This window comes from Falco punctatus (genome assembly GCF_963210335.1).
Source record: "Falco punctatus genome assembly, chromosome: 1".
Classification (NCBI taxonomy): Eukaryota; Metazoa; Chordata; class Aves; order Falconiformes; family Falconidae; genus Falco; species Falco punctatus.
Window position 1 is genome coordinate 41,032,137 of NC_137580.1, and position 27,084 is coordinate 41,059,220.

At 46.1% G+C, this 27,084-nt stretch overlaps 1 protein-coding gene across 3 annotated transcripts in view; it reads left to right on the forward strand.

Annotated features, from left to right (window-relative positions):
- Nucleotides 1–19,171, forward strand: part of SMOX (spermine oxidase) — a 56,341-nt gene extending 37,170 nt beyond the window's left edge. For all 3 annotated transcript variants that reach the window (XM_080396771.1, XM_080396772.1, XM_080396773.1), the window contains exons 4-7: nt 7,096–7,269; nt 9,865–10,564; nt 17,165–17,325; nt 18,699–19,171. In XM_080396771.1, coding sequence (XP_080252897.1) covers nt 7,096–7,269; nt 9,865–10,564; nt 17,165–17,325; nt 18,699–18,836 — 1,173 coding nt within the window. In that variant the 3' untranslated portion in view covers nt 18,837–19,171. The remainder of the gene's footprint in view (nt 1–7,095; nt 7,270–9,864; nt 10,565–17,164; nt 17,326–18,698) is intronic.
- Nucleotides 19,172–27,084: the final 7,913 nt, after the last annotated feature.

Sequence of the window (27,084 nt, forward strand, 5' to 3'; positions counted from 1 at the left end):
TTTATTTATTTATTTATTTTTAGAAGACTTCTGACACTCTCCTCGGTCTCTGAACTGGAACCTGTGATGGGATTGCGCAAAAGTATTTAATTTTAGGGAGTGGTAGTAGGAATTTCAAAAAAAACCTCAATATGGAAGGAATCTTAGCAACCCATGTTAGGGAGGGAATTCTTTTTGGACATAGGCAGGTGGAGATAATTAATCTGAACAACTTTTTCCAGTTACTGGATAGAAAAAGAACCAGAGCCAGCCAGGAAAAATACAGGTGAAGTGTGTGTGGAGCAAAATTAACAGCAACTAAGACTAGAAAAGAGGGAGAGAGAAAGTGAAAATGCTGCAGTGAGCAGCATTATTTATGTAAATGGAACACTGCCAAACTGCATGCAGTGCTTGGTGATCATCCTGTCTCAAAGATGATATGAAAACGTCCAGCAAAGGGAGGGTGTTCAGAGGCAAGCAGACTGAAATGAGAAGAGAACACAAAGATGAGAGCTACTTAGCTTTGAGATACAGCCAATAAGATAAAAGCTATAACAAGGTGCCAGTGTTTTAGAAATTATTAATTTGGTAAATCTACCCTTTCTTTTAAAGCAAGAGAAAGGGAACAGCCAGTGACATGAGAGAACAACACATTAAAAGTTAATCTTTATGCAACATGTAATTAGCTTATCGTTGCCACAGGATATCTTTATCACTAGGAGACAGAAAAGGCTTTCACATTTATGGATTGTGAAAATGTCTACAGCTACTCTCTGCAATAAAAAAATAAGGGACAGCTTAAGCCGAGAAGAAGACATCAGCCAACCTCTTAATTGCTGTTGTTGAGGAGGTGCTTTCTCTGTCATCCTTCAAAGTGTGCTGGAATTGCTTGCAGGGGCAGCTCATGGTTTTGTTGAGCATCTTGTCCCAGCCTCTTTGGGGTGTTAGGTTGGACAATCTTTAGTGATTTAAGACAGTCGATTGTGGTTTCTTCCCTGCACTGTGTAGGAAAAGTGGGAATTAAGGTGGGTTACATGATCTGAAAATCTTCAGTTAAAAAAGACTGTATGAGATAAAAGTGCCCCGGTGGGTGGGTGGCCAGGAGCATGTGCAAGCTTTGGGGACCTTATTTTCTGGCATAAAGGGCAGAGAATGTTTCTGTTTACACATGCTGAGTCTGCCTGGGGCATTTCTGTTTTGTGTTTCATTGAGTCCCCTGCTGCCTCAGCTTGTATTATTATTATTATTATTATTATTATTATTATTATTGCATTTTCACTAGAGTACATTCCATCATTTTGTTTCGTCCTGGCTGGCCAATACACTGGTGCTTTAACTGGTGATGAAACAGGTGCTGGGGAGGAACAGTAGGAATTTGGTCTGCAGTTCTGCATCTCTGTTTTTTTGAAAGGTTTTAACAAAACACCTTAAAGTTGTCTAGGGTAAAAAGCCATCTCACCGATCACCAGATCCTGAGGTCAGGCTCCTCCCTTGCCTCATAGAAGCTCCCAAGACCCTTCTCAGATCCTTGAGGCAGCCTGCTGTTAGCAATCCCACCATCATGTCATCTTATCTCTCAGGCTGCATCTCCCCCGTTAGAAGAGGCTGAGAAAGCAAAGGCTGTGACACGAGCTGTCCTGACTTCAAAGGAAAAAAACCCAAAACCCACCCAACAAAACAAGCAGCAACCACATGATGGATGCAAAGCCTAATCAGGGATGGAGCGCTGGCATTAACAGTGGAAAATGTAGTCCTGAATGAACGGGGCTAAATTTGTCACAGTTTCAAATACTTTTGCCCTCTCCTGCACAGCTGGCTCACTTCCCATGTACTCACACACTGCCCTTCTTTCCCTGCAGCTGCTGCCATGTGCTTCTTGGGCTCGAGCATATGCTTTCAGCTCTGCTTCTCCATCTGTATCTCTCCAGCCCCAGTTATCTTGTCATCTGGACACCAAATTCTTGTGAATGCAAAGGGCAGAGGGTCTCCCTCGAGTGTTTCATGTGTGTGTGGGGAGTCACTGGAGCTGGAGTCTAAGCAAGGGAAGGTTTCTCCTCTGTGTGCTGAATTCTCCTGGTGTGAAAGGCAAGGCACTCCAGTACCTCCAGTGCTTTGCCTCGTTAGTGCATTTGGAAAGTCCTTACACTTTTTCCAGGCACTTGTCCAATCTTTTTTGGCTGGCGGCTTCTACTTTAATACAAGTTTTGCTGCTTTTTTGTTTGCAGTAGCCTGAATTTTTGATAGCTGTAGGGGTACCTCACAAGTCTTTATTTGGTTATGAGGAAGCGAAGCAGTAAGACTGCTCAGCTCTTCATTTCTGTAGCAGAGAGTTCCCTGTGAGAGGCTGCTGTAACTGAGAGGCTGTTGCACTGCATTGAAGTCAGTCAAGATATGTCACAGGCTTGTGATCGAGGTGACCCAAATCCTCCTCAGTGAAAGCACTAGCAAGCTGAGCAATTGCCTGTAAGGAAGGTCTCCAGTCCTGCAGAGCAGCTACCTGGATTCCCAATCATGCATTGCCAAGAGATGCATCATGAGAAAGGGCATTGAGCCTGCTGTTGGTGGAACAGCTCTCCAGCCACTGTTGCTTTAAGACTATCCTCAGATGATGTACTGTGTGGGGCTGGCCCTGCTCAGGGTCATCATCAGTCCGTTTGGTCGGTCTCTCAGAGGAAGTGGGCACCAGCACTGGAAGGTTCCCCAAGGTGTGATGTCAATGCTACACATTCATAATCTTTCACCTTCCTCTCTGCTCTTGCTAGAATAACAGGGAATCCTGGGGCTGGGGGAGGATTTTGGCTTCTGCCTGCTTATACCACATCTGCAGGACTCTCAAAGAAAAGCAACAGGAGTGTGCCCTTTGAGGCTGATGTCTGCAGCTTCAGTGTCTCCACATGTGTGTATAACTGCTGGGAAGATGTGAATAGGGACCACTCATCTCAGAGTTGCTCTTCTGTAGGTGCTAAGGCCTCACTTCCCTCTCCAAAGAGGTATTTAAGGCCAACTCCCAGGTATTAGGGAAGGGTGGGAGGGAGGTGGTGATCTTGACAAATGAGATGCAGGTGAAAAATCACACGGCTTTGCCTGCCCAAGAATTTCACAGTCCATCAGCCAGCCTGATTTAGAAAAAGTGCCTGTTTTTACTTAGGCTTTTCAGTAAGGATTCGGTCCCTAAAGACTTGCTTCACAGGAACCCTCCCTTTAACAATCAGCTAATTAATGACCTTGTTATCTGTCAGCTTTCTCCTGTGTGCTGCACAGCTTCTGGGGAAGGGATGCAGCCAAAGAATGACAAAGTTTTCCACCCTTCTAACCCCCACCCTATGATGGGCTTTGTGCCATCCCCAATTAAGCTCCAGTGCCTTGCCTTGTGTTATCATAGAAAGCAGGACCAAAGGGCCATGGAGAGTCCCTGTTCCCTCCCTGCCCCTCTATTGCACTGACAGATGTCTGGCCTGGTAACAGCATGGACCTATCTCCAGTGGGGTTTTTTACCGACCGGGGATTAAGTCACTGCAATTTTAAAGCCAAGTGGGGAAAAAAACAATGCTACAGATCGTCACTGGCGTTGACAGGAAGGAGTGTGAATTGGGATGTGCTTTCCTGACCTTCTTCAGTGCTGAGAAACTTCTTTATTTAGATTTGTTCTTCCTAAGAGACTGCCTCTTCCTGTGGTGGAGGAGCACGTATGTAGTAAACACGTGTAGGTGGGAAGCCTGTAGGTAACAGAGAGGACATCCCTGATGGAACCCATGTTCGCTGCAGAGACCTGGTTGTGGGATGCCCCAGAGCCAGTCAGAAGGAAGACAGAAGATGTAAGCCAAAGTGGAGCTGCTTTAGGATTACGGCCATTAATCTCCTTTTAATTTCTGACCTTCGGCCCCATTTCCCTGCAGGACTGTATGTAAACCCTCAGAATTAGGGAAAGAAATCTGCTTAGGATGCATAGCCACTGGAGATGTTCTGTGTGTTTTGCTTCTGCTGGTGGTTCTTGCAGACAGGCTTCCGGGGCCAGTTTTTCTGCCCAGACACTGAGGAACTTTAGGGTGAGAAATGATCAGGTCATTGTTTGCCCGTGGTAGGAGCTGGACATTGATGCAGTCTGTTCTTTTCTTATTCCTGCTTGTATGTGATCTGTAGAAAAGGGAGATGAGTCTAGACTGTATATGGGGTAGCTCTCCTTGCTGATAGGCGTGATGCTTTCGGTGTGGATGCATGAACATTTTGTAGGGTTAACTAGAAAAATCAGCAGAATATTTCAGGTCATTCTTGATGCTACCTTTCACCCGGATATTTGAGATAAAGCCCACTTGAACTCTCTTGGGAGCCCTTCTGTCATCACATCGTGATGAAATGATTGAAGGAGAATGTGTTTTCACATCTCACAAGTGCCGGTTCCCAGTGACTTCAGAGGTGATCCCATAGGCATGATGATGCTTTCTGTTATTATAAGCAGTTTCCCACCTGGGGAGGGAAAGCCTAAGTAACTCTGACTCCAGACAGTACAATTCTGCTTCTACTTCATTGGAAATCTACCTCAAATGTGGGCTTCTGGTGAACCTTTTCCATGGTTTCTTACATAGGATGTGTTCGCTGCATGTGTGCACTAAAGAATATATTTTGAGTATAGTTTTGATTCTTTTATTATGACAGTATATCTCAATGTTGGACTTGCTGTTGTTTCTCCTTTTGTTTCTTGCCTACAATAGCTTTGCTTTCTGTTCATCAAATGGTTCAGCACCCCCAAGAAGAGAAAAGCAAGGAAGTAACAGGGATTCTGAGAAAGAATAATAAATCCTAATGATGATTATACTGACGTTTATAGGAAAGACTTTACTTGATGTTTACAGCACAGAGAACTGTGCATTTCTGCTCTTTTCTCTGTTGGACAATGAAGAATACAATGGTTAATAAAAACATACCCATGGCTCGGTTATCCTTTTGGCCAAACGGTGGCTGGGTTTTAACACAGCTTTGCTTGTCTTGTGAATGCGTTAGCTGCTTATAGTGTGCAATCGGCTTATGAAAGCTGAGCTGCATTATGCTGACGCAAGGTCTATGCAGCTTGTACTTGCTGGAATTGGTTTGGGCCTCAGAAATCAGTGGACCTGAGAACCATGGGATGTTGAAACTGCCAAAGAACTTTTGGCATTGGGGAACAGAAAAGGCACTACTTTCTTTCTTTTGCTGAAAGCCTTCATTTCATATAGGGTATTGGTCTTCACCTTTCTTGTTTGGAAATCTCCTTGGAAAGGCTGTGTCCCAATCTGTGTCTGCAGTTCTCTTCCATCTTCACCAGTTCCAATCATTTTTCTTGTGATTACTTCTCTGTTTTGTAGTTTATTTCCCCCCTTTTTCATTCTTTCACTTATTTTCAATTTCCTCCTCACCCCTTACTTGTCCTTATCTACTCCCCTTCCTCCATTCACTCGTAGACCTGCCCTCTCACTCGTACCACCGCTGTGCATTTTTCCTCACCACCTCCCTTTCCTCATCATCCCTTTATTTTTGCCTCATCAAATTCACTTTGTTCCTAAAACCCAAGAGACAATCAAGCTTCTGGGAAGAATTGGAGTGGGAAGAAACTGTAACATGGATTTAAAACAATAGCCATATCAGTAGAGAATGGGAAGCTCTAGGAACCTTTGAAGGAAAGGTTGCCACAGTTCTGCTGCTTTCTTACCAGGCATTTACTCTTGAGTTTAACTTCTCAGTATGTCTGAATAATCTGTCTCCAAAGAAGGATCACAATGTAATCAACCATCTTTGACAGGAAAAACTCACCAAGCAGAAATATTGCCTCTCTACTTGTGAGAGTACTGTGCACCCCTGTGGCATGATATAGGTGAGAAGGTGACTCATTCTGGACAAACAAGTCATCAGTGGGATGAGTTGTGCTTCTGGGAGGCATCTTGTAAAAGCTTTCCTGTGTTAAAAAATCCCTCGGAGTTTTTCCATGGAAAGGAAGGGCCATGATTCAACTGTAGGTTCTTCTGGCAGTATTACAGACAGAAGTACTGATGATGCTAGCCAGCCAGCCACAAGCAGATGGCCGAGGTGGATGAGTGTTTTCTTGCTTTTAAGTAGCTCATAAAGTGGAAAACTAGGGTTAAAAAAAAAAAAAAAAGTCAGGAAGATCTCCTTCAAAGAGGAACAATTTGTTAGACAGGGATTTTTCTTGTAGATCTTCCTCAAGCTGGCTCTTGGTGGAGGGCTACGAGAGATGCCGTTGTTTTCCATGGATCTGTACCTGTCTTGTGCTCAACAAGTAAAAGGTGTCTGCATACAAAATTCCTGTGTTGATTGCTTCCTATTTTTCAGGGCACAACAGAAAAGTAACTGTGAAACTGAATTCCCCCCCACCTGGTGGATTCCTGGGCTTTATTGCTAAATAATGGAGAGGGTGGAAGGGCTGGTTCCAGGCTAGAGCATTCAAATATATGGGCCCTACAATCTGGATTGCACCTGAGACACCGAGGTGGGAGAAGAGCTAGTGGTTTCTTGTCAGGAGGAAGCGTGTGGGTCCTGCTGGTTGAATCAGTCCTAGTCCTAGACTTTGGAAGGAGACTGGGGCCGAGTCAGGCTGTGACACTGTTCAGCAGAGCCAGAAATTACATGTAGCAAACACAAACCTGTTCTGCAGAGGTGTTCTGCAGTCTACGCATACTTTGCTTACTGATCCAGCTGCAGCATCTAAACAGCTGGTTGAACAACAGGCTTTAGCTACTGAAGATGGCAGGACCGCCTCTGTTGGCATCTGCAAGTGATAGAACGGACATGCCTGAATTAAAAAATAACTTCATAGTAACTTAATGACTTAATAGTTAGTAGTATCTTAATGACTTAATAGTAACTAGCGTGTTGCAGGTGAGCAAGGGTGGTTATCTTTGCCTGGAGAGAAGTGTGGCTTCCTACCTTCTAACCAGCATAGCTGCGGGCACAACTTGACATGGTGTGGGAGCAGAGTGCACAATAAACTGCCAAAGCTGATCTCTAAAGCTGGCAGGAGAAGGTGATCTGAATGTGCTGGGTTTGGATGGAGAAAAAAGCATCCTGACTGGGGCTTGGATTCTGCTGTGAATCATGTTGTCCATCTTTCTGTCCTCTCTCTGGCAGGTCTATAACCTGACTCAGGAGTTCTTCCAACGAGGTAAACCAGTCAATGCTGAGAGCCAGAATAGCGTGGGCGTCTTTACACGGGACGTAGTGCGCAAACGTGTCAAGGCCGATCCGGATGACACAGAGGCCATCAAGAGGCTGAAACTAGCCATGATCCAGCAGTACCTTAAGGTGTGTGTGCACATCATTGTTTTGTTTTAACCAAGAACAGACAAATCTTGGACCTCAGACACCTGGCTAAGCCTTGACTATCACTGGGGAATTGCTTTCTATGGTCTTTTGCAGCTGGGGCGGTTTGTGTTTTTATTGACAACTTGTCCTTGTGAGACATGTCCAAAGACAGTGGGCTGCAAGAAATAATGCCTTTACTCTTTTTTCTTTTTTTTTTTTTAACCTTAAACTTCTAGCTGTCTAATTAGAAGGGGCTTTCCTACCTACACTTCCTGTTAAATTTTCTGGTATGACTTAATGTTTTCTTACCACCTGAAGCTACTCTATTGTCAGGTTCTTTTAGTAACATCTTGTCTTTTGCCTTACACCTGGGACCTCGTGATCCTGAGCGTCTTTTACCCACTTCTGCCTCTGTCCGTATCTCGGAGAGCAGAAGAAATGTAACTTTGATGCTAGTAATCTGCTGAGAAAATCCCTAGAAAGCATTTTGAAGGTAAAGCCATAAATCAAAGGTAGATTGTATAAACCCATGTCCTAATCATCTTTCCTCACGGCTTCCATAGTTCTTTTTATCCCTCAACACCTTGGCCTAAATGAGATCTCTGTGGGATGAGGACTTAATGTTGCATCACGTGCTCCACAAATAAAGTGTAGCAGTCATTCCTATTGCACTTATAATGACTTAGTCTTCTGAAATGAGGCAGGGAGGCAAGCAGCACTCTGTGACGAGGGTAAGTGTGTGGTATTCACTATTTACAGGTGAGAAGCTGAAACAAAGCGAAATAAAGATCCAAAGAGTCTCCTCACAGGGGATCTGTGATAAAGCTGAGATTTGAACCTGGGTGTCCCAAATGCTGTTTTGATATTTTGGTGTCCTAACACCTAACAAAGCTTGTATCACAGGGCATCTCCACAGCTTCTGTGTAAAATCTAGTTATTTATCGTGTTACCCATGTAACATCAGCCATGCAGACAATGTTAGTCATTTGATATAGGCCTGGTTTTCCTGGTGGTTACTTATGTTGTTGCTACAGGTTGCCACAGCCAGAGACTTTTTCTGCAAGTCTCCTAAATCCCTTCTCATGTGTAAATACCTGAGAACAACAAAGCTTCTGATACTTAAGACTATCAGACCAGAGTGGTTGCTGAGAGAGTGGGGATTAACTGGTGTATCAGGCAAAGTATAGTCTTGATAGTTGCCTGTTTTTCTTCCTGGCATTTTTCCTTCGTGGTTGAAATAATCAAATAGCCATCACCGTTGTTATCTTCACAATGTGGAGCGTCCTGTTGGAGTGTCCAGGCAGGATGAGCAGCCTGTTGCATGACCCAGGGAGCAGGGTTTGTATTGTGGGCCAGCAGAACTGACCCTGAGTCTGGGGAGAGTTGCCCACTCAGCCGTCAGATGGGGTGGAACAACAGCAGTCTGAGAGGACAGGTCTTCTTCAAGACCTAGGTGCTGGCAACCTGGCCCAGCAGATGTGCCTGCTCAGTCTTCATTGGAGTCACTGGGCCATGACGAGGAAGGGGCAACCACCTGTTTGTCAATACAGTCACGGGAGAAGCCTATGAACTATTTAGTACAACTTTCACTTGTTTGCCTGACATCTTAGCCCAGGACAGAGATTCCTACCCTGCAACAGAATGCTGCACAGGGAGAGCGCCTGGGCTTGCCAGGCTTCCAAACAGGGTCATTAAAGTGTGGAAATGCCTGGAAGATCGGCCAAAGGGTGAGGGAAGGAATTGTAATGTTCCTTTTGTAAAAAATGCTTAAGGAATTACAGAGTGCAAATCCTTGTGACTCTGGTGATTTGAAGGTTTTAAGATCATTGTGTCCCATGCATCAGTATTATCATTAGAAACTTAATCACAAGACAGGCCAAACATCCTGCCTTTGTTCTAGGGACTGTTGGAAGCTACGGCTATACCTAATACTCCTGCAAATGTTAACCAACAGGTCCTGAATCTAAAGCTTTCATAATCACATCAAATGAATCAAACACAAGTGCTTCATGTCTTGGCATTTCCCTTTTCTATCTCCAGTTCCTTCTATGTTGGGTTCTCTCACCTCTGGCACATTGTTGAATTGCTGATTGTTGTCTGTTTGACAGCATGTTGAAAGCTGCAGACAGCAGAAATAGCTGCCAGAAGTTTTTCATGGGTCCTCATGGAAACATTTGTTAACATTGCAAAGAGCATCTGATTAACATAGCTCCTGCTTCTGTTGTAGGAGCACCAAGCAGCCAGTGCCTGACCAGAGAAGTGGGTTTTAAATGATAGAAAAGTCAGAACTGTGACCCAGAATCATGCAGAAGCAAAGACATCAACTCTGAACTCTGGGTGATGCAACCATGGCCAATGCAACCAAAGCTGATGCCACTTGTTACTATGACAAAATGTTTTCTCTGGTTGGAAGGCAGGCTAAGGACTGATTTTGTCAGAACTATGGCCAAACACTTCTTACTAGCAAAAATAACGTGGTTTAAGAGTGGGACTCAGGACTCCAGCTTGCGCAGCTTCTTTGTGCCCTTGCAATGCTGTGCTGTGCCAAAATGAGTTCCTCTGTGGCAATGTTGCTTTTGTGTTTCTTTTCCTTAGGTAGAGAGTTGCGAGAGCAGCTCCCACAGCATGGATGAAGTCTCGCTCAGTGAATTTGGGGAATGGACCGAAATCCCTGGGGCTCATCACATCATTCCTTGCGGTTTCATTAAAATCGTGGAGATTCTGGCCCGCTCCATTCCTGAGTCTGTCATTCAGCTCCGCAAGCCAGTCAAGTGCATCCACTGGAACCAGTCAGTCAGCAAGGAGATTGAAAGGGTGGCTGACCACAACAGTGACCTCCCCGAGGAGGACAAGGGCTCTGATGTCTTTGTAGAGTGTGAGGACTGTGAGTTCATCCCAGCAGACCATGTCATTGTGACTGTGTCCCTGGGAGTCTTGAAGAAACGCCACGAGAGCCTGTTTCATCCCCGCTTGCCCGAGGAGAAGGTGATGGCCATTGAGAAACTAGGCATCAATACGACTGACAAGATTTTCCTGGAGTTTGAAGAGCCTTTCTGGAGCTCCGAATGCAACAGCATCCAGTTTGTCTGGGAAGATGAGGCAGAGAGTGAGAGCTTGACTTATCCTGAGGAGCTGTGGTACAAGAAGATTTGCAGCTTTGATGTGCTGTACCCACCAGAGAGGTATGGCCATGTCCTGAGTGGCTGGATCTGTGGAGAAGAGGCTTTGATTATGGAGAAGTGTGATGATGAAACTGTGGCAGAAACCTGCACTGAAATGCTACGTAAATTTACAGGTCAGCTATGCTCTGGTTTCTTTGAGTAGGGAAGAGAGAGAGAGTGGGGCTGGGGTGTTGAATAACCACTAGGAAGGAAATGCACTAAAGTAATTTTTAGTTGTTTGGCATGTTATGTGCCTTTGAATGGGCTGTGCATGTCCTGCCAGCATACCTCCTGCTTGGGTGTGCCTGAAAGCTATTTATACAGAGGGGCTGATAAACAGCTCAGGAAGTGGTGGGCAGAAGTGCTTGAGGATTTCACATCCTCTGCTTTATTTAATCACAAATAACTCTTCAGCAGCTGGAGCTGTCAGACTCGGTACTCCTGAGGACTGATCTCAGCTGTGGAAAGCAGCACAGCTCTTTTAGAGCCAGTGGAGTTGAACCTGTTTAGATCAGCTGAGGTGATGTGGTTGAATCACATCCCTGAGTTCCATTCAATATGAAGCAATGAGAATTGACCTAAATTTTGAACCTTGAGAGTTCCCATTTCCTGGGCACCTCACTTAAACCTTCCTAGACTTCACAGATTTCACATTTACTGAGCACACATCACATTAAAGGCAGCAGTTGGAGCAAGACCAGATCTGAGGTGTATTATACTGAGAAAATACAAGATGAAATCACTAGAAGTAGTAATACTTGAACATGCTGGGCCTTGGTTTACCTGCAGTCACTTCTCTCGTGGTTGCACACCTTCCCAAGTAAAGGGCTTTTTGTATCTGTGGAGGTCTTTGAGATCCTCTAATGGAAGATACTGTACAAGTGCAAGTGTAAGATAGTAACACTGAAAGAAATAGTGGTTGACTATTTTTTTCTAGTGGCAGTTTCTAGTGGCAGTCCTGAAATAAGGATTTTGAATTTATACATAATTATAAGAGCAGCATCCCCCAAGATTAGATGTACTTTATGCAATTCTAGAGATGGGTCCCGTAATCAAGCTATTTCTATCTGCCTGTTAGATTATGTTAGCCAAATCTCAGCACCTGGTGGGTTTCCAGCCTTACCTCTTGTCCATGGACCTCCAATTAAAGGAAGAAATTTGCCTTCCCAAGTATAGCTTTCCCCTGTACTTACAGACCATTTGCTCCCAACAACATGGAGACCTAGAGAAAGGGTCCTGGAAGCTGAGGACTACCTGTATAACTGGCAACTGCCAAAAGAGGTTTTCCATTTTACTACTCTTTTCAGATATCATAGGGTAGACACTGGACTCAGAAACCCTAATGCAGCAACCAAAACTGAATCCTTGTTTCAGCTTGTTCGATGTTGCATTTATGTTGGGTGATGAACCTGTGGCTCCCCTGCAGCCTGCAGAGACATGGGATGAATGAGTGAGTGCTGGACTCGGGGCAGCTTCTGCCTCATGAGCTGTTTGTTTTCAGTGGTGTTGGGTATCCCTATGTTATGTCACAACGTAAGCACATGCCTTCTTTCCTCCTGACCTCAGCAGGCCCGCTGCTGCTCTATACTGGTGTAGCAGAAGGCTTTTCTCTTTAAGGCCAAGTTGTTCCACTGCTGACATCTCACACAGCGTATAAACAGTGTTGGTTGTTGGCAGAGCTTCTTGCTTAAGACCGCTTCCCCCACGCCCCCACCCCCCCAAACACTTCGATTCATCAGTAGGAATTTGGCTCTTCGGGTCTTTGTTAGTTTGGCAGATGGGAGTATACTCTCCCACTTCTTTCTTGGGGTCCTTCACTGTTGTTGTTGTTGTTTGCATGTGTTGGATGTGCCTCTCTCCCTCCAAGGATGGAAATATGTTGGCCCTGGGTCGTCGGTATGTGCTGCAGTTGCTGTTCCAGCTGATACTGCACCTGGTCACTGTCCATCAGACTCTTCAGCAGTGTGAGCTGTCTCAGCCTTCTGCTAATCCTGGGGAATTTTAGACTGAGTTTACCAGGGCCTTGCCCTGCAATGAGCATTTTGTGCATAAGCTGAGAGGTGGACTCTCAGCTGCTCGAAACTGCGAGAAGAAAACCTGTTCTTGGAGCACCCATTACACAATGTGACCTGTTACGCTTTCTGCCCCAAAAACTTGTTTGTAGAAAACCTTTTCACAGATCTTTCAGTATGGCCTTGCTAAGGTACCTGGATTCATCCTGTTACCCTTGCTCCTGGTCTCCCTGGCAGATTCACAGGAGCAGCAATAATCTGGGCCAGGTGCCAGGCAGGCTGAAATAACAGAACCGTGCTCAGCTCTCAGTGCACCTACTGTCTCTTCTGCTATTTTTTTCATTGGGAGTGTGAGAGTGGGTTAGACCAGCCAGGGGGTGGTTGTGAGGGGGCAAAGCAGCCTTCTGTGATCTAACTAGTCATTTCTGAAAATGACTGGACTCCTCTGGTCCAATTAGCACCACCAAAGCCAGCTTTTAAAGCATTTCCCACCACACAAGTTCGTGTAAGTCAGCTAACTAAGCTGGGTAATCAGTCTTCCTAGGTTCTTACTAAGCTCAGTGGAAAGACTCTTCTGTAAGACAGTTCAGATCTCCCACACCTCACTTGGTGCTCTGTGACATCTTCTTCAGAAGCTTTTCTCTACTGACTGTAGAAAGTGCCTTATATTCAGTAATCAAAGTAGGTAGCATGAGCCTTTTAATGTTCGCTTTGCCTTTTGTAGCTTTCATGTTCTGGGTAGAAAGTCCCCCAAGTTCTTATTTATTGTTTTTCTATGAAAGGATTAAGGCAATACCAGGTGGGTTCCCATCTTCAGCTGTGTTTTCCCAGCCCATTGCTCATGGAGGCCTTTGCCTTGGTTCCAAGGGTGATAGACAGCCCTATGTTAAATCCTTTCTTTTAGACTCACACTAAGAATTTCTCTCGAGAGGTGACCTTGAATTTCACATCCATAGGTTAGTGTTGTGGATTATCTGGCTTTGCTGTGGAAAGCTCTAAGGATTGTTCTAACCTAAGAACCGTTGACAATTACTGCTTTTCACAGCTGGATGGCTGAAAAGTGGTGTCCTCTAAATCTGATTAAATGGGCTGCCTTCAAACGATTAGAAGTCTTGCTCTCCTTTCTTTATTGGCTAAGCTCTGATTGTTGGAAGCCAGAAGGCAGCAACTGCAGGCCTGTTCCCTTCTGGAGGACTCGCTGATTGTCAAGCTGTGTCTGGAGATGCCCTGAGTGGGGTATGTGTGTCCCATCCTCCAGCTGTTTCTCTAGATCTCTAGATCTCTCTCAGGTTCTGCATCATATAAACCAGCCCTATTTGGATGGCTGGGTACCCTAATGTCTCTGTGGTGGCTGTAGATACTACTGTAGGGGTAGTACCACAGATCTCCATTGGCCTTAATGGGATCTTAAATACCCAGCTCTCATGTAGGCAACTAACTTTGTGTGTCTTAATTGAGGTCTGTGAGTTGATTTTATGGTAATCCTGTGTCTCATAATCAGCCCCACAACCAACAGATCTATGTATCCACACCTCCCAGTAGCTTGATAAAGACAGGGTTGTGTGAGGCATATGGAGTTGTCTTCCATAGTGCAAGAGTTACCTTCAGAAGTGGAAATCTGTGGCATAAGGATATGTCCCCTCCTATTTTAGTGAAGGCTAAGATCCTTTTTTAGCCATTTTATCTTTCTCCGGACAATAGAAAACTTGGAAATTTCCACATCTGTATTAATTGTTACTTTTATCTTTAGGCAAAGGCACGTATTTACCCTTCTATTTAAAAGCAGATTGAGAAAGTCCAATTGAATATGTTCCTTGAACGAGTGTGGCCTTCCCAGTTTTCTTGTTTTCTGCCTTGCAAATAGTAGTTCAGGATCTGAGCTTGTGTTGTGTTCCCATCTGACTTTCAACCAGGCTCCTTCTCTGTGTGCAGCAGACATGAAGGTCTCCTGATTTTTGTCTTAGAAACAGCTCCTCACATTAAAAGGTGCGTAAGTGCAGAAGCGCAGGAGCACAGTAGTTGCACGGTGGACACTCGGATCATGCTAACATGGTCCGATGTGCTGGAGAACCTTAAAGGAGCTCATGAGAGCTTATGTCTGCACTGCCACACAGCATGGTGCTGGGGAAGGAGGCTGGCTTTGGTTCTGGGGACTGTACAGCTGTGTTTTATTGTACCCAGGCTCCTTAGCCCTGTTCCACACGGACAGCTGGCTCCTGCATCTCTGCGTGAAGCTCTGCCATCTGCCCAGGGCCACACCGTTCATGTTGCTGTGCTGCACTTTCCCTTGTGGTGAAGCTGCTGTGTGAAGAATAATTCCCCGATGGGAAGGCTGCTGTTTACCTGCTTGTATACACAGTACAAGGTCATCCGTGGGAAACACTGGAGAGGGACAAAGCTGTTGCTTTTACCAGTCTGAGCAATTGCTCTATTAAATATTGCTGAATGTATACAATTGTTGATTGGCTTGATGACTCCACAAACCTTTTCATTTACAAATTTCAGTCTTTTAGCCCATCTCTGGCCTTATCTGTAGGCTGGCAAGCCCTCATCTCATTGCTTGTAACACTGTGTTCCTAATGTTAATCATCTTTTTATCAGCATCTTATTTGTTGACTCCTGTACTGAAAAATCTTCTGGGCACCTTAACAGTGGAACATGAGAACGTGCACCAGCTACAGAAGAGGCACCACCAGCCCACTGCAGAGACTCCTTTTATTTGAAAATACATTGTGTGAACATTTTTGTATAGTGCAGTGTGATGGATGACTGCTTTGGTCCTGTCCGGTGGTGTGTTGTCCAATGGCTTTCATGATGTGTTCTCTTGGGCTTTCCCACAGCCCTTAAAAATAAAACGTGATAACTTACTTCCTTGATGCTTCCAAGAGCTCCCTGTTCTCGGACTCCCTTGGGCTTTTCACTTCCATCCCAAGCATTCCTGCTTTGAAGATTCTTAGAGGAGCATATTTTAGAGGCTTTGTTATGCTAAGTTGTTACCCCTGAAATAACATTCGTTTGTAGGATGTGTTTTGTTTGTAGGGTATATTTATTTGCTAGTCTGTGCCATATTTTGATGTGGGGGTTAGTGGTTAGAAGGTGTTCGGAGTGTACTCTGGCAAGCCATCCAGGTGCCTTTGCTCAGTTTCAACCTTGTATTTCATAGTTCTGGTGGACACACGATACTGCTAAAAGCAGCAGCTGAACCAGGGAAGTAACCTGCTCCTGATTTTAAGGAATTGATGGCACAACTAAATAACTGTTTAGCAGAACTAAATAATGTAGTGCCTAACTAGTCTTCACAGTTGAATGTCTCCCTCTCTAAGCCGTGACGAAGAAGGTGGGGGAATTTGGATTGTCTTTGTTGCATGCTAAACATGCTGGTGTTACAGAGTCAGGGTCTGAAGCAGGCACAGGAGCAGTGCAAGGTGCAAATATGTTTCAATGCTCTGACTCGTGCTGACAGACTCTTAGAATCGTAGGATCGTTTGGTTGGAAAAGACCTTTAAGGTCGAAAAGAAATGTTAACCCCGCACTGCCAAGGCCACCGCTAAACCATGTCCCTAAGCACCACAGCTACACGTCTTTTAAATACCTCTAGGGAGGGTGACTCCTCCACCTCCCTGGGCAGCCTGTTCTAGTGCTTGACATCCCTTTTGGTGAAGACACAGACTCAATCCGACTGGCTGAACCTTGCCTGGATATGTGACGCTGCCTCTAGGGTGGGTCTCAGCTTTCCTGCAGAGGGGACTTTTCTTCACTGCAATTCTCCCGTTTCCCCCATTCCTCTCCTGCCAAGTGAGATGTGATCACAGGACGGCAACAAAATCTCAGTCAGTGACACTGAGGTGGTCCCGAACCAGCCTAGCGAGAGGGTTCAACCTGAGGCTCTTGTGCCACCAGCTGGTAGGCTGCCTTGGCTACAGTCTGGATCCCAGGTACTCCAGCACTTTCTGGGGTGGGGACAGTGACTGATGATGGCCTTATTACAGGTGCACTCAGGTGCCATTCACCATTGCGTCCTACATCCTCTTAGCAGGGGAAATCCTACAGCAATCTAGAAATCCTATTTCCAGTGTTAAAAGCCTAGTTCCCATGCCACGTGCACCCCACAAAACGGAAGTGGGTCTGTGGGATTTTAGGTTCATTTTGGAGGCAACTGGGTAGCAGTTGGAGTGAATAATATAGGTTTTGAGACATTTCTGACAGCCTTTCCTATGCTCCTGCATATTGAGAATTTGCCTTTTGACATCCTTATCTCTGTTCCTCTTTGGAGGCGCACCTGTCTCACAAGGCTGCCTAAACACCCAATTTAGTCGGGGCACCCAATTCAATACCTGAAGTTAGGTGAGATCAGTCATATCGTTGGTCACTGCCAGGCTCCCTGTTGCAAATGAGACCAGGAGATGCTCTGTGTTTTCAACCAGACTGTCCAGGGTTCCCTGAAGCTCCTTAGGTTTTTAGTAACATAAACATTTTGAGATATTTCCTAAAGTGGAAGACTGCAGCTGACATTAAAAGGGATTCTATTGCTGTTATATAGATACTTAGAACTCAGTAATACAAAAGAGGTCTGGTTTGGGGCCTCTTCCCTATAGCCTGCAGGCTTGGCTGGGATGCATTTTCAGTAAGTCAGGCTGAATACATGCCACCCCATGCCTTGCACAGGCATTGCTATGTTTTCTCTTGGACATGGTCTTACTTTTTGTCTTGCTTTCCATCCAGGGAATCCAAACATTCCGAAACCTCGCCGGATCCTGCGGTCCTCCTGGGGCAGCAATCCCAATTTCCGTGGATCCTACTCTTACACTCAAGTTGGGTCTAGTGGGGCTGACGTGGAGAAACTCGCTAAACCACTGCCTTACACGGAAAGCTCCAAAACTACTGTAAGTATGGCTCAAATCAGTTCTGTGGTAGTAAGACTGACATGGTGCCGGGTAGCAGGTTTCCTGAGAGGGAGGTGGAAGTAAAAACCAGCAAATGTGTTTTCCAGGGTTTTTTTACGTACCCCTCTGGACATAAAATGAGGTATTTTACCTCTTTAATGTTTAGCGTTAGCTTCTAATTGTTTTAATGTAATTTTTAAAAATTTTAATCTACCTCTTTAACGTTTAACCTCTTGAATGCTTTAATATTTTAAGATCTCAGGGCCACATCTCTTTCTGAAATTATCAAGAGCTGCTTTTCCATGTGGTTTTAGGAAATGTGATCTCTGCATTTAATGACCATTAGCATTATTGGCCAGTTAAAAACTCCTTAGGAAAGCATGTGTTACTCTGTTTTAAAGCGTAGTCTGAATATGTAGTATTAAATGCGTGACCCTACTAATGTCTAGGTCTGAATGTGTCAGAGGTGCATATTAGGAAATCTTTCTAAGTTGGCAGTAGAGGGTAAGGGAGGCCCAGTCCTTGCCTGGGGGACTCATGCATTGGCAGGGAACAATGAATTTGCTTGTCAGACACTGCCTTTGCTTTCTGAATATAGCAAGGAGAGCAGGAGCACACATGGAGATAGTTACCACAGTTCAACTGATGAGCCGTAATGTATTAAGCTAAACTCACCCATCGTTCAAGGTTATGTGTCTAAATCCAGAGACAATGCCTGATGAATATGCAGCCTCCAAGCAGCTGCCTAGTTCATTTCCTCCACCCAGAGCCTGACTGCACCATGTAGTTCTATTCAGCACAGAAATCTATTTAAAAAGATAGGAGAAGCTTTAGGAATCTTTCTCTATTGTTCTGGAGAAGAGAGGTACCTGAAATTCATGCCTCAGAACTGAGCTGGCAGCAATTTAGCAAGCACCTAACTATGTAAGAGATAAGACACTGTGTCTCACCCTGTGGGTTTTGAGACATGACTGGTTTTCCTTCTTTAAATTGCTGTCCAGAAAAAACCCATATCCTTAAAGCCTAAAAGTCTAATGTATAATTTAGGAGAGCAAAGGGAGGAGCTGGTAGAGAATTAAGGAGCTCTGTGACTCGTGTAGATTTGTTGGAGGCTATTGGAGCTAGCATCTGGCTCTGTGATGGTGCCTCAACCCTGCAAACTGCTCCATGCAGGCATAGCAACGACTTTGGCAGACGTGCTGTGCCTGTCCTTGTAGTGCATCACACTGGGATTTTGAGAACCAGCACTCTGACGACACTGGTGTCAGCTCACGGAGGTGTGGGAGGGCACAGAAAGTATTGTCTCCTTTTAGCCTCGCATCTGCTTTCCAGTAAGTGCTGCTGAGCTTTTCTGCTTTTCTTATCCTCTCCAGCCGATGCAGGTGATGTTTTCAGGGGAGGCCACTCACAGGAAGTATTATTCCACTACCCACGGTGCTGTGCTTTCTGGGCAGAGAGAGGCCGCTCACCTCATTGAGATGTACCAGGACCTCCTGCAGTGCCAGAGCTGAAAGACCCCCGTGTTTGCGAACACAACCAACTACCAAATCCTTGTACAGGTGTGTGAAGGAGTTCTTTTTTAATTTCAGTTCACAGTAGAACAGCCTTTATCTTTTTCTATTAAAAAAAAAGCCCTAACTGTTTAAAAAGTTAGTCATCAATAGCTTCATTTCTGTGTGCTGTATTGTTAACAGGAGAGTGCTCCTTTTGTCTGGTAAACTGTTTCTTTGTCATTTTAATTCTAATTTCACTTTTGGTGCCTATCATATTTTTTTCCTCTTTCTGTATTGTAAGTGCCTTCGATACTAAAATAAATGTTGTAATAAAAAGACTGGGTGCTTTGGTACTTCTTGGATACTCAGTAACTTGCAACTCTTTTATTCAGTGTTATAAAAATAGGACTTTTCTCCCTTTCTACAAAATCTGGAGTAGGAGGATCTTGAGATAGATCAGGATATTCAGTGTACTGCTTGATCTTAACTGTTTGTTAAAAGTATTGCACCTTAGAGGCACAGCCATTTGCCTTGCCCAGATTAGCACAGAAATCACTCTGCATCACTACATATTTAACTCTGTATGTCACCTGTCTGTCAGCTTGTGTGGGTCTTTGTACTTCAGGAAATCTGCTTATAATTTCACAGGGGAATTTGTCTTCCCTCTGGGTTCACTCAGCCAGTCCATGGGAAGTTATCAAAGGAATCGCAGTGCTGGAAAGCAGAGAGACAGCCAGCTTTGGAGACATTTGGTCTGGAATGGTATCTTGGTTTTGAAGATAAACCAGTCATTCCCACTTCTCAAAAATTGATTTGATTCACAATGTAGTTTTCATGTCTGCAAACTAGGTTTCTCTCTAAGGAAACTAAACTGGGAGCACTTCTGCAGGAGCTGACTGGGTATGGTGCAGCCTGCAAAGGGAACATCAAAGTCTCATCTGTCACTTCTTCAAAATGGAAGGAGCATTCGTGCCTCTGCACCAAACTAAAGTGCAAAGTGAAACCTCCGAATTCCCTTGCTAATGCCAATGCAGTTGGAGTGCACTCTACAGCTATAATTGGGACAGCCAGTCCAAGCGGAAAACACATGCAGAGTTATGTGGGAGTGTGGGCAAGAAGGAAAATGATGAGAAGCAGCATTCTTGAACTACCTCTGTGATGAAAATCCATCTTTTGTTGGGCAGCAATACCCAAAACAGGTGGGGTTTTCACACTTTGCCCCTGGAAAAGAAGGTCCAGAAGTCTGAATGACACCACTGATGTTGAAGAGTTTTCTCAGGGAGGTCAAGGCCATTCCCACTAGTAAGGAATTTTGACAGAATGTGCGGGCTTGGCTCAATCGTATTACATCTGGATTAAAAATATTTTCCAGGGAGCCTACATGTAGTACCTGACATAAGGTTTAATTAAAACTTTTTAAATGCAGTTATCCTACGTGTGTGCTTCGTCTCAGAAGAGCTGAGACCTTAGGATGCAGCTTGGAAAGTTTAATTTTCCCTGCAGGAATGCTGCATCTCACACTAAAAGAGTTTTTACTTTGTCTGAGAGGAGGGGGCACCCCAGAACCTCTGATACACGGCGAGTATCCCCCTGTCCCTTCCTTTTTGTTGAAGTGAGGCCTGGTCGCATATAAATGTACTTGGTTTATCAACAGGATTCATTCTTACGTTAGACTGTTTCTGCAATAAAGCAGAAGGCTGGGAGACATTTTTTTAGGGGACTGCCAGAGCAGCCAGGGTTTGAAAGCTGATTGAAAAGATGTCCTTCCTTCCTTTGCTTGAGTGCAAGGAGTTTCTTCTCCATGTTATGGGCAGAGAGGCCAGTGCTGCTCAGCCACAAGAAGGCTGAACTGCAGTGCCAAGGATAGGGAATGCCTGGCACAGGTTGTTCCTGGGCCTTGTGTGATCTGGGGAGCACATCTTCATCTGCAGGGCACCCCTGGCAGTGTACCTCTCTTGCTACGACTGAGTAGAACTGCTTGAAAAATCATTCAAGTTAAGTTAATGAGAAAAATCTTTGAAAATTTACTTGGGGTGAGTAAATAAAGATACTGCAACAAGCCTGTCCTAATGTGCACCACTTAAACCTGTGGGAAAGCATCCAAGATAAAACTTTCCTTCTGGTTGGAAAGACAAACTGGTTCTCAGTGGAGCCTTAAGGTAATCACCCACAGCCATCCGTATGGAAATAGTTCTGTTTACACAGTGTCAGAAATATGTCACATCAACGGTGTTAGTAAGGAAGAATTTATCAGAACTGGGGTTTTCCTATTCTAGCAACATAATCTGGGCCAAAGAGCTCCAGCTGGTGACTGCTAACAGGACTGTGGTAAATGGGAAACCATCTGAGTGCTGTGTTGGAGCTACCCCTCAGTTCAGGGAGAGAATTCTCCATTGACCCAAATAAGCTTCCTGAAAAGAAACTCGTTTATTTTTAAAATGGGTTCCGGTTTTAGTCACCGAAGCATATGTGTGTGTGTGTGTTTGTGCGCATGGTTTGTTTCCCTCAAGGAGTTCCCTGGTTGTGTAGGCAAGTATTTTCTAGGACATATGTTCCTCTGATAAGCCGTAAGCCCAACGGCAGCCACGCCAACTTCCAGTATGTCCTGAAGAGGAGTTGGGTGTGGAGTCAGGAAACTCGCAGGCTTCACAGATCGTCAGGGTTCGGATCCCCTGACCTGTGTGGGATTAGAGAGAAGGCTTGGGATAACTCCTTCTGGCTTTGAGCCTCTGACCAGTTCAGCAGCGCTGGGTGCCACCGCAGCGAGTGCAGAATGTGCGTGTGTGTGTTCTGCACCGTCGGGCAGGGGCGTTACGAGCCGTGGAGCATCAAGGCCAACAGCTTGTTTCTGAGAGTGGTATTTCATGCTTTAGGGTCACCAGGCCTGATGCTTGAATCCTTGGAGGACGCTTTCTTGCTTAGGAGGCTTTGTGGTGTGAGGGTTTGAAGCTCAGCTTTGTGCTTTTGGACCCTGCCTTCAGGGGGTCCTCGCTGTGGGGGTGGACGTTTAACCCGAGGAATCATAGAATGGTTTGAGTTGGAAGGGATCTTAAAGATTGTCTAGTTCCGCTGCCCAAAATGTTCGGCTCTACTTTTGCCCTGGGTTATCGCTTCCACAAGGACTTGTGTACAACATGCCAATTTGTTAATGAGTCCATTTTTTGCCTTATGCTTTAATTACATGTCTTCCAGCCTAGCAGGAGTAGTGTCCCCCAGTCTGAGCAGCCCCTGAACCATGCAGATGTGTGTCAGTAAGCACAGATGTTAGTAACTCGCAAGGTTTTATCTTGACCTTGTGAAAGGTGTTGTCTGGAACAAGAAAAAAACATTTTTCTGTGGAGATATAAAACCTGTTCTTTTTTAAAGTCAAGTGAACGAAATGTAGACATCAGCATAGTTTTAAAATGTTTAAACGGTTTCCAAAAATAAAAAAGTTTTCGGGATGAAGATGATGCATGTTTAGCTGTTGCCTTATCTCTCTGCATTTCATTTAGCCATCTGGCTGGCTGCTGGCCAAGGGTGCATGCAAGGAGTGAAGAATGTGTCTGTTTTGGCATCTGCTACCCCGTGTGAAGTGTGCGTACTCGCTTTGTGCTTTTCTACAAAGCATCTGGGGTGGGAGTCACGTTGCTTAGCTGCAGCTATTTAGAAGAAGGATGTCCAGCTGATAAACGAGTTATGAAGGGTCTTTCTAGGGACAACAAAGAGAGGGAAAGGGACAGAGGGAGGGGAAAAAACCTCTCCAGCGGGTGTGTCAGTGCATCCCAAGATAGTTGTCTGGAGAGGAGGCACCATCTTTGACTGTGTCTCCAACCTCAGCTAAGTTGTCCTGATTCTCTTGATGTTTTTCTCCCATTTTATCTCAGAAGCAACACCCTTTTCATGACATTACTGAGTTGAGAGTTGTACTGTGGGAAGTACAGCATGCTTGAGTTGAAGAGAACAAAAGGTAAAACAACCTGTACAGCTTCAATCACTCAGCTTTTGCCAGGGCTTAAGCCCAAGGAGCCAGAGTTGATTTTCCAGCAGCCAGATCTATTGCAAAGTGGAAGCAGAGGAGAAAACCGAATCCTTTGGGCATGTGAAGCTATGGCCCAGGAAAAGCGAAAGGGTTGCCGTCTCCTGTGGCTTCATCATGGGATATCCAAGAAAAGCTGTTATGCTGGTAATCAGGGTTTCAAAGCTCCTCTTTCTGCTTTGTGCAGACAATATGATGATGGTGTCTGGTTTTGCGAAACAGATCTATGTTGGTGCTCGCTCATTTGACGTATCCCAAGACACATTCAGAATTGAACGTCCTGGGACCCTGGTTTTCAATAAGGGGTCTTCTCTCTGTGGCTTGTGTGCCATTCAGCCTTGGCTCCTGGCGTACACCCCATGAGCAAGGGGTGTTGTCCTGCTCTTAGCACCCATTTGCACGGACTTGCCTTTGCCTGGAGAGGTTGGTCATTCCTCAGCGAAACCCAAAGCGTTCCTCCTGCTGGGGCAGTGTGCTGTGGTGGTTCTGTCCCTTGTGCAACACAGCAGAACTTGCAACGCCAACAACTGCTGGACACGAACAGCTGGACATGCAAACAGGCAGCTCCTGACAAAGGGGTGTGCAGGCGGCAGTTTGGGACCCTCAAGAGGATGGGGAGGGCGGGTTCTGCTGCAAGTTGGGGCATTGATTGATTCCCCTTTGCTGGGGTTTTGCTCTTCCTGAGGACTGGAAACCTGTGCATGGGCAGGTTGGTGAAGGAGGAACAAGGGACAGTGCTGATGGCTGGACTGAAGCTTCATGCCTCCTGGTCTGGGGGTGATTTTCGTGCTCCCTTCATACAGGGGCTTCAAGTCAATGTCTCCTTTCCCCAGCAGAAAAACCTTGCAGGCCAATCCCACTTCGACCCTTCACTCCTCTGCTTCTGTCACCAGCATCCCAGACTTTAAAATGAGGCTCATGTTTCTCTCAGAGGCGCTAAATTTAGCAATTGGTTACTAAGTGCTACTTAAAATTAGCAGTGAAGGCCACCCTGAGCACATGGCGAGGAGATGTGGCATCACCATGGGGTCTGTGACCACTTGTGTGACTGCCCGCCCCGCTCTCCCTTCTCCAAAACCTGCAGCATCCTCTCTCCAGATGTGTCCACCGGGAGCTCATCGATAAGATGAAGGTTGGTGGAAAGCAGCCATGGGTGCTGTGATGGTGAGGGGCACCTAATTATCCAGAAGTAACTAGAGAGAGCTCCTGCTGGCTGGCTGGGGTGGGAAGGCAGGGGGTGGGAAAGGCAGGGTGCTGGCAGAGGTGGGTCCCCGAAGCCTTGTGGTTGATGGTGCCATGGGGGAACGTTCACATCTGTCCCTGGCTGCCCATTTCCTGGCTGATCCTTCAACTCAGTAGCAAGAAATGCTTAAAAAAAGGGGTTGGTTTGAAAAGTTGGAGTGGTCAAAGCTTCTCTTGTGCTGGAGGTGGGTGGGGTGGTGGTATAGGCGAAGTCCTGGCTTCTGGCTTAACACCTCTTCATGCACAAATCATTACTGATCTTCAGCCAGCAGAGAACCCCTTCCATGTCACTGTGCCATCAAGCCTGAGCTGGTGGCACTAAATAGACTGTAGTCTGTGCTGCCACGCACAGAGGGGACCATCCACACTGTACCTGCAGCAGCACATTTAAGGCTCCCAGCATGATTTCCTGGCACAGGGCTGTAGATGTTTGCAGTGTTTAGCCCTTTCCCTTTTGGCCTGTGGGAATGATCCAGGACCCACACTGGTCTCCCAGCTGTGCGAGTGGGCACAAGCCAGGCTGTACAAGGGGATGCTAATTATACAATTGCGTGAAGGATGGAGTTTGGTGGCCATAAAATTTCCCTGGTGCTGGTTTATTTGCAGTAGCAAACACAGATCCAAACTGGAAAAGGAGACTGGGACCCCAAAAGATACCAAGACATGTAGCAGGGGTTAGGGGAGGGGATGGAAGGAATGGCAGCAGCTTGGGAGGTCCCTCTGTGTCTGACCATGCCACGTCACTATCTTGGCTTGTGCACATCCTGATTTTGCTGCTGCTCAGGGCTCGCTGCAGCCTTCATCTCCTCTTTCTCAGCCCAAACATTCCCTCTTACAGAGGCTTTTTCCAGCATGGAGATGCAAAGATGGAAAAAAGAAGGAAAAGCAAACTCCAATAAGTTACAAGTTTGTGCTGGGTGCCCTCAGGACTGATCTGCCCGAAGTTCAGCATGTTAATGCCTGCGGGCTTTGTTTGCCTCATCTGCAGTGACCCAACACCCCCCAGCACATCAGACTGGCTTGTCCAGCACCTTGGTGCTGTGGGGTGAGGCAGAGAGACTCCAGGTGTCCCAAGCAAGTTTAGAGCCACCTCGGAATTGTTAGATGGGTGCCTGAAGGGTGAACAGACAAACTCAGCGAAACAGAAGTGCTTGCAATGACCTGGTGCTGAAATTGGAGATGGTCAGGTGATAAACAAAGTGGATCCTGGCTCTGGACGTGGTGGGGTTGGGTGTCTTCTCCTCCTGTGGCTGTCCCTGGGTGAGACGGCATGGGGCCTGGGGGACCTTCCCAAGCCGGACACAAGCCGGGAAAGGCAATTTTATGCTGCCACCCTGTGGCTTTTTAAAATCTTGTCTAGAAATACTACAGGTTATATGCTATAAGAAATATGTGCAATACGTGCCCACGTATATGTGAGTGAAGTAACAGAGGTGGGAGCCCGGAGGGCTGAGCCTGGACACGGTCCAGGGAGCAGGTGGGTTATCCATGATTTTTTTTTTTCCAGTCAATGGGCTTGAAGGACTTAATAACCTGAGATGCTTTGGGGTGTTGGAGACATCCCTGGGGGGCTGGCAGGAGCTGTGGGAAGTAGAAGGAAGCAGCTGGATGATCTCCCATCTGCCAGAACCCGTGCCTGTGTGTACAGGTGTGAGATGCTGGCCGTGCTGCAGGCTCCCTGGGACTCTGAGTGCCGATTCCTTGGTGTTGTGGGCAAGGGCAGTCCGCCTGTTCCCCGTCTGCTTGGCCCACACGAGCTTCAGGGTCAGCATCATTGCATGCCCACAGCAACTGGAGTGTGGCTGTCGTCGTCGTCCCCCCCCCCCCCCCCCCGGCTTTGAGTGTCCCCTTGTAGAAATAACAGTGATTAATTTGGTCCCACATGAAGGTCCGAGAGTGAGGGGCTGTATGTGGGGGATTTCCATGCGTTACAGGGATGTGTAAGAGCTCAGCACCTTCCAGGATCTCCCTCTCTCCTCCCACCCTCTTCCCCTACTATAGTCCCTTTGACGGGCAGCAAGGAAAGCTGGTCACGGGCTGGCAACCTTCTCAGGGGCAGGTGCTGGTGATAGCTCATTAGAGGGACAAACCACAAAGGATGAACAACTGGTCCAAGCAAAGGACTCCGATCCCAGCAACGCCAGCTTTGTCCAATTAAAAAAAAAAAAAAAAAAAAAAAAGGTACAAAAAATCTTTTGTGACGCACAGGGAGAGATTTCCTAACTCTGGTTAGCCTGGCGGCCTCACAGCAGGGTGGTGTGCTTTGGGTATCTGTAGAGAAGTGATGTGAGTGTGCAAGCAGCAATAAAATGAGCAATTATGTTCGGAGGAGAAGGAACAGTGTTGGTTTTCTCATGGGCGGTGTGGCCCCAGACAAGGTGGCTGCCAGAGGGCAATTTGTAAGGCATGTGGCACATAAGCATTGCCTAATGGAAAGGCAACAGCACAGACAGCGATTCAGGGGTTGGATAAATTGATTTATAAGGGAAGAGAATTAAAAAAAAAAAATAGCAGAGAGAAATATGTCGTGTTTGGCTGGGCAGTGGGCAAGGGCTGAGCTGGTGGGATGCCAGGAATGCGGGAGGAGCTGGCGGATGCTCAGGGGAGGATTTGTGGTGTGGTGGGTGGCATGTTGAGCGCAGGAGATGGCAGCTTAGCAAGGAGAGAGGGCACGTAACCATCCTGCTATCGGGAACGTGGATGTGCCAGTCTGCAGCAGTGCTGTGCTGAGCCTTGCCAGCTGAGGGCCTTAAATCTCCAGGGAACTGGGACAGGGACATCAGTGCCAAACCTCTCCTTCCCTGCACTGGCTTGCTTCATTTCAAACAAAGCTGGAAACCCTAAGGTTGCCTGCTTACAGGTAAGCACACTTCGAAGTGCAAACTGATGCTTTCTCCCTGACCTGGGGATGCTCAGACCAGCTTGATAACACCCGCGCTTGCTTGTGCTCATAAACACGTGCTGCATTCTTTGGTTATTCCTGGCTACACTGCTGTTTCCCAGGAG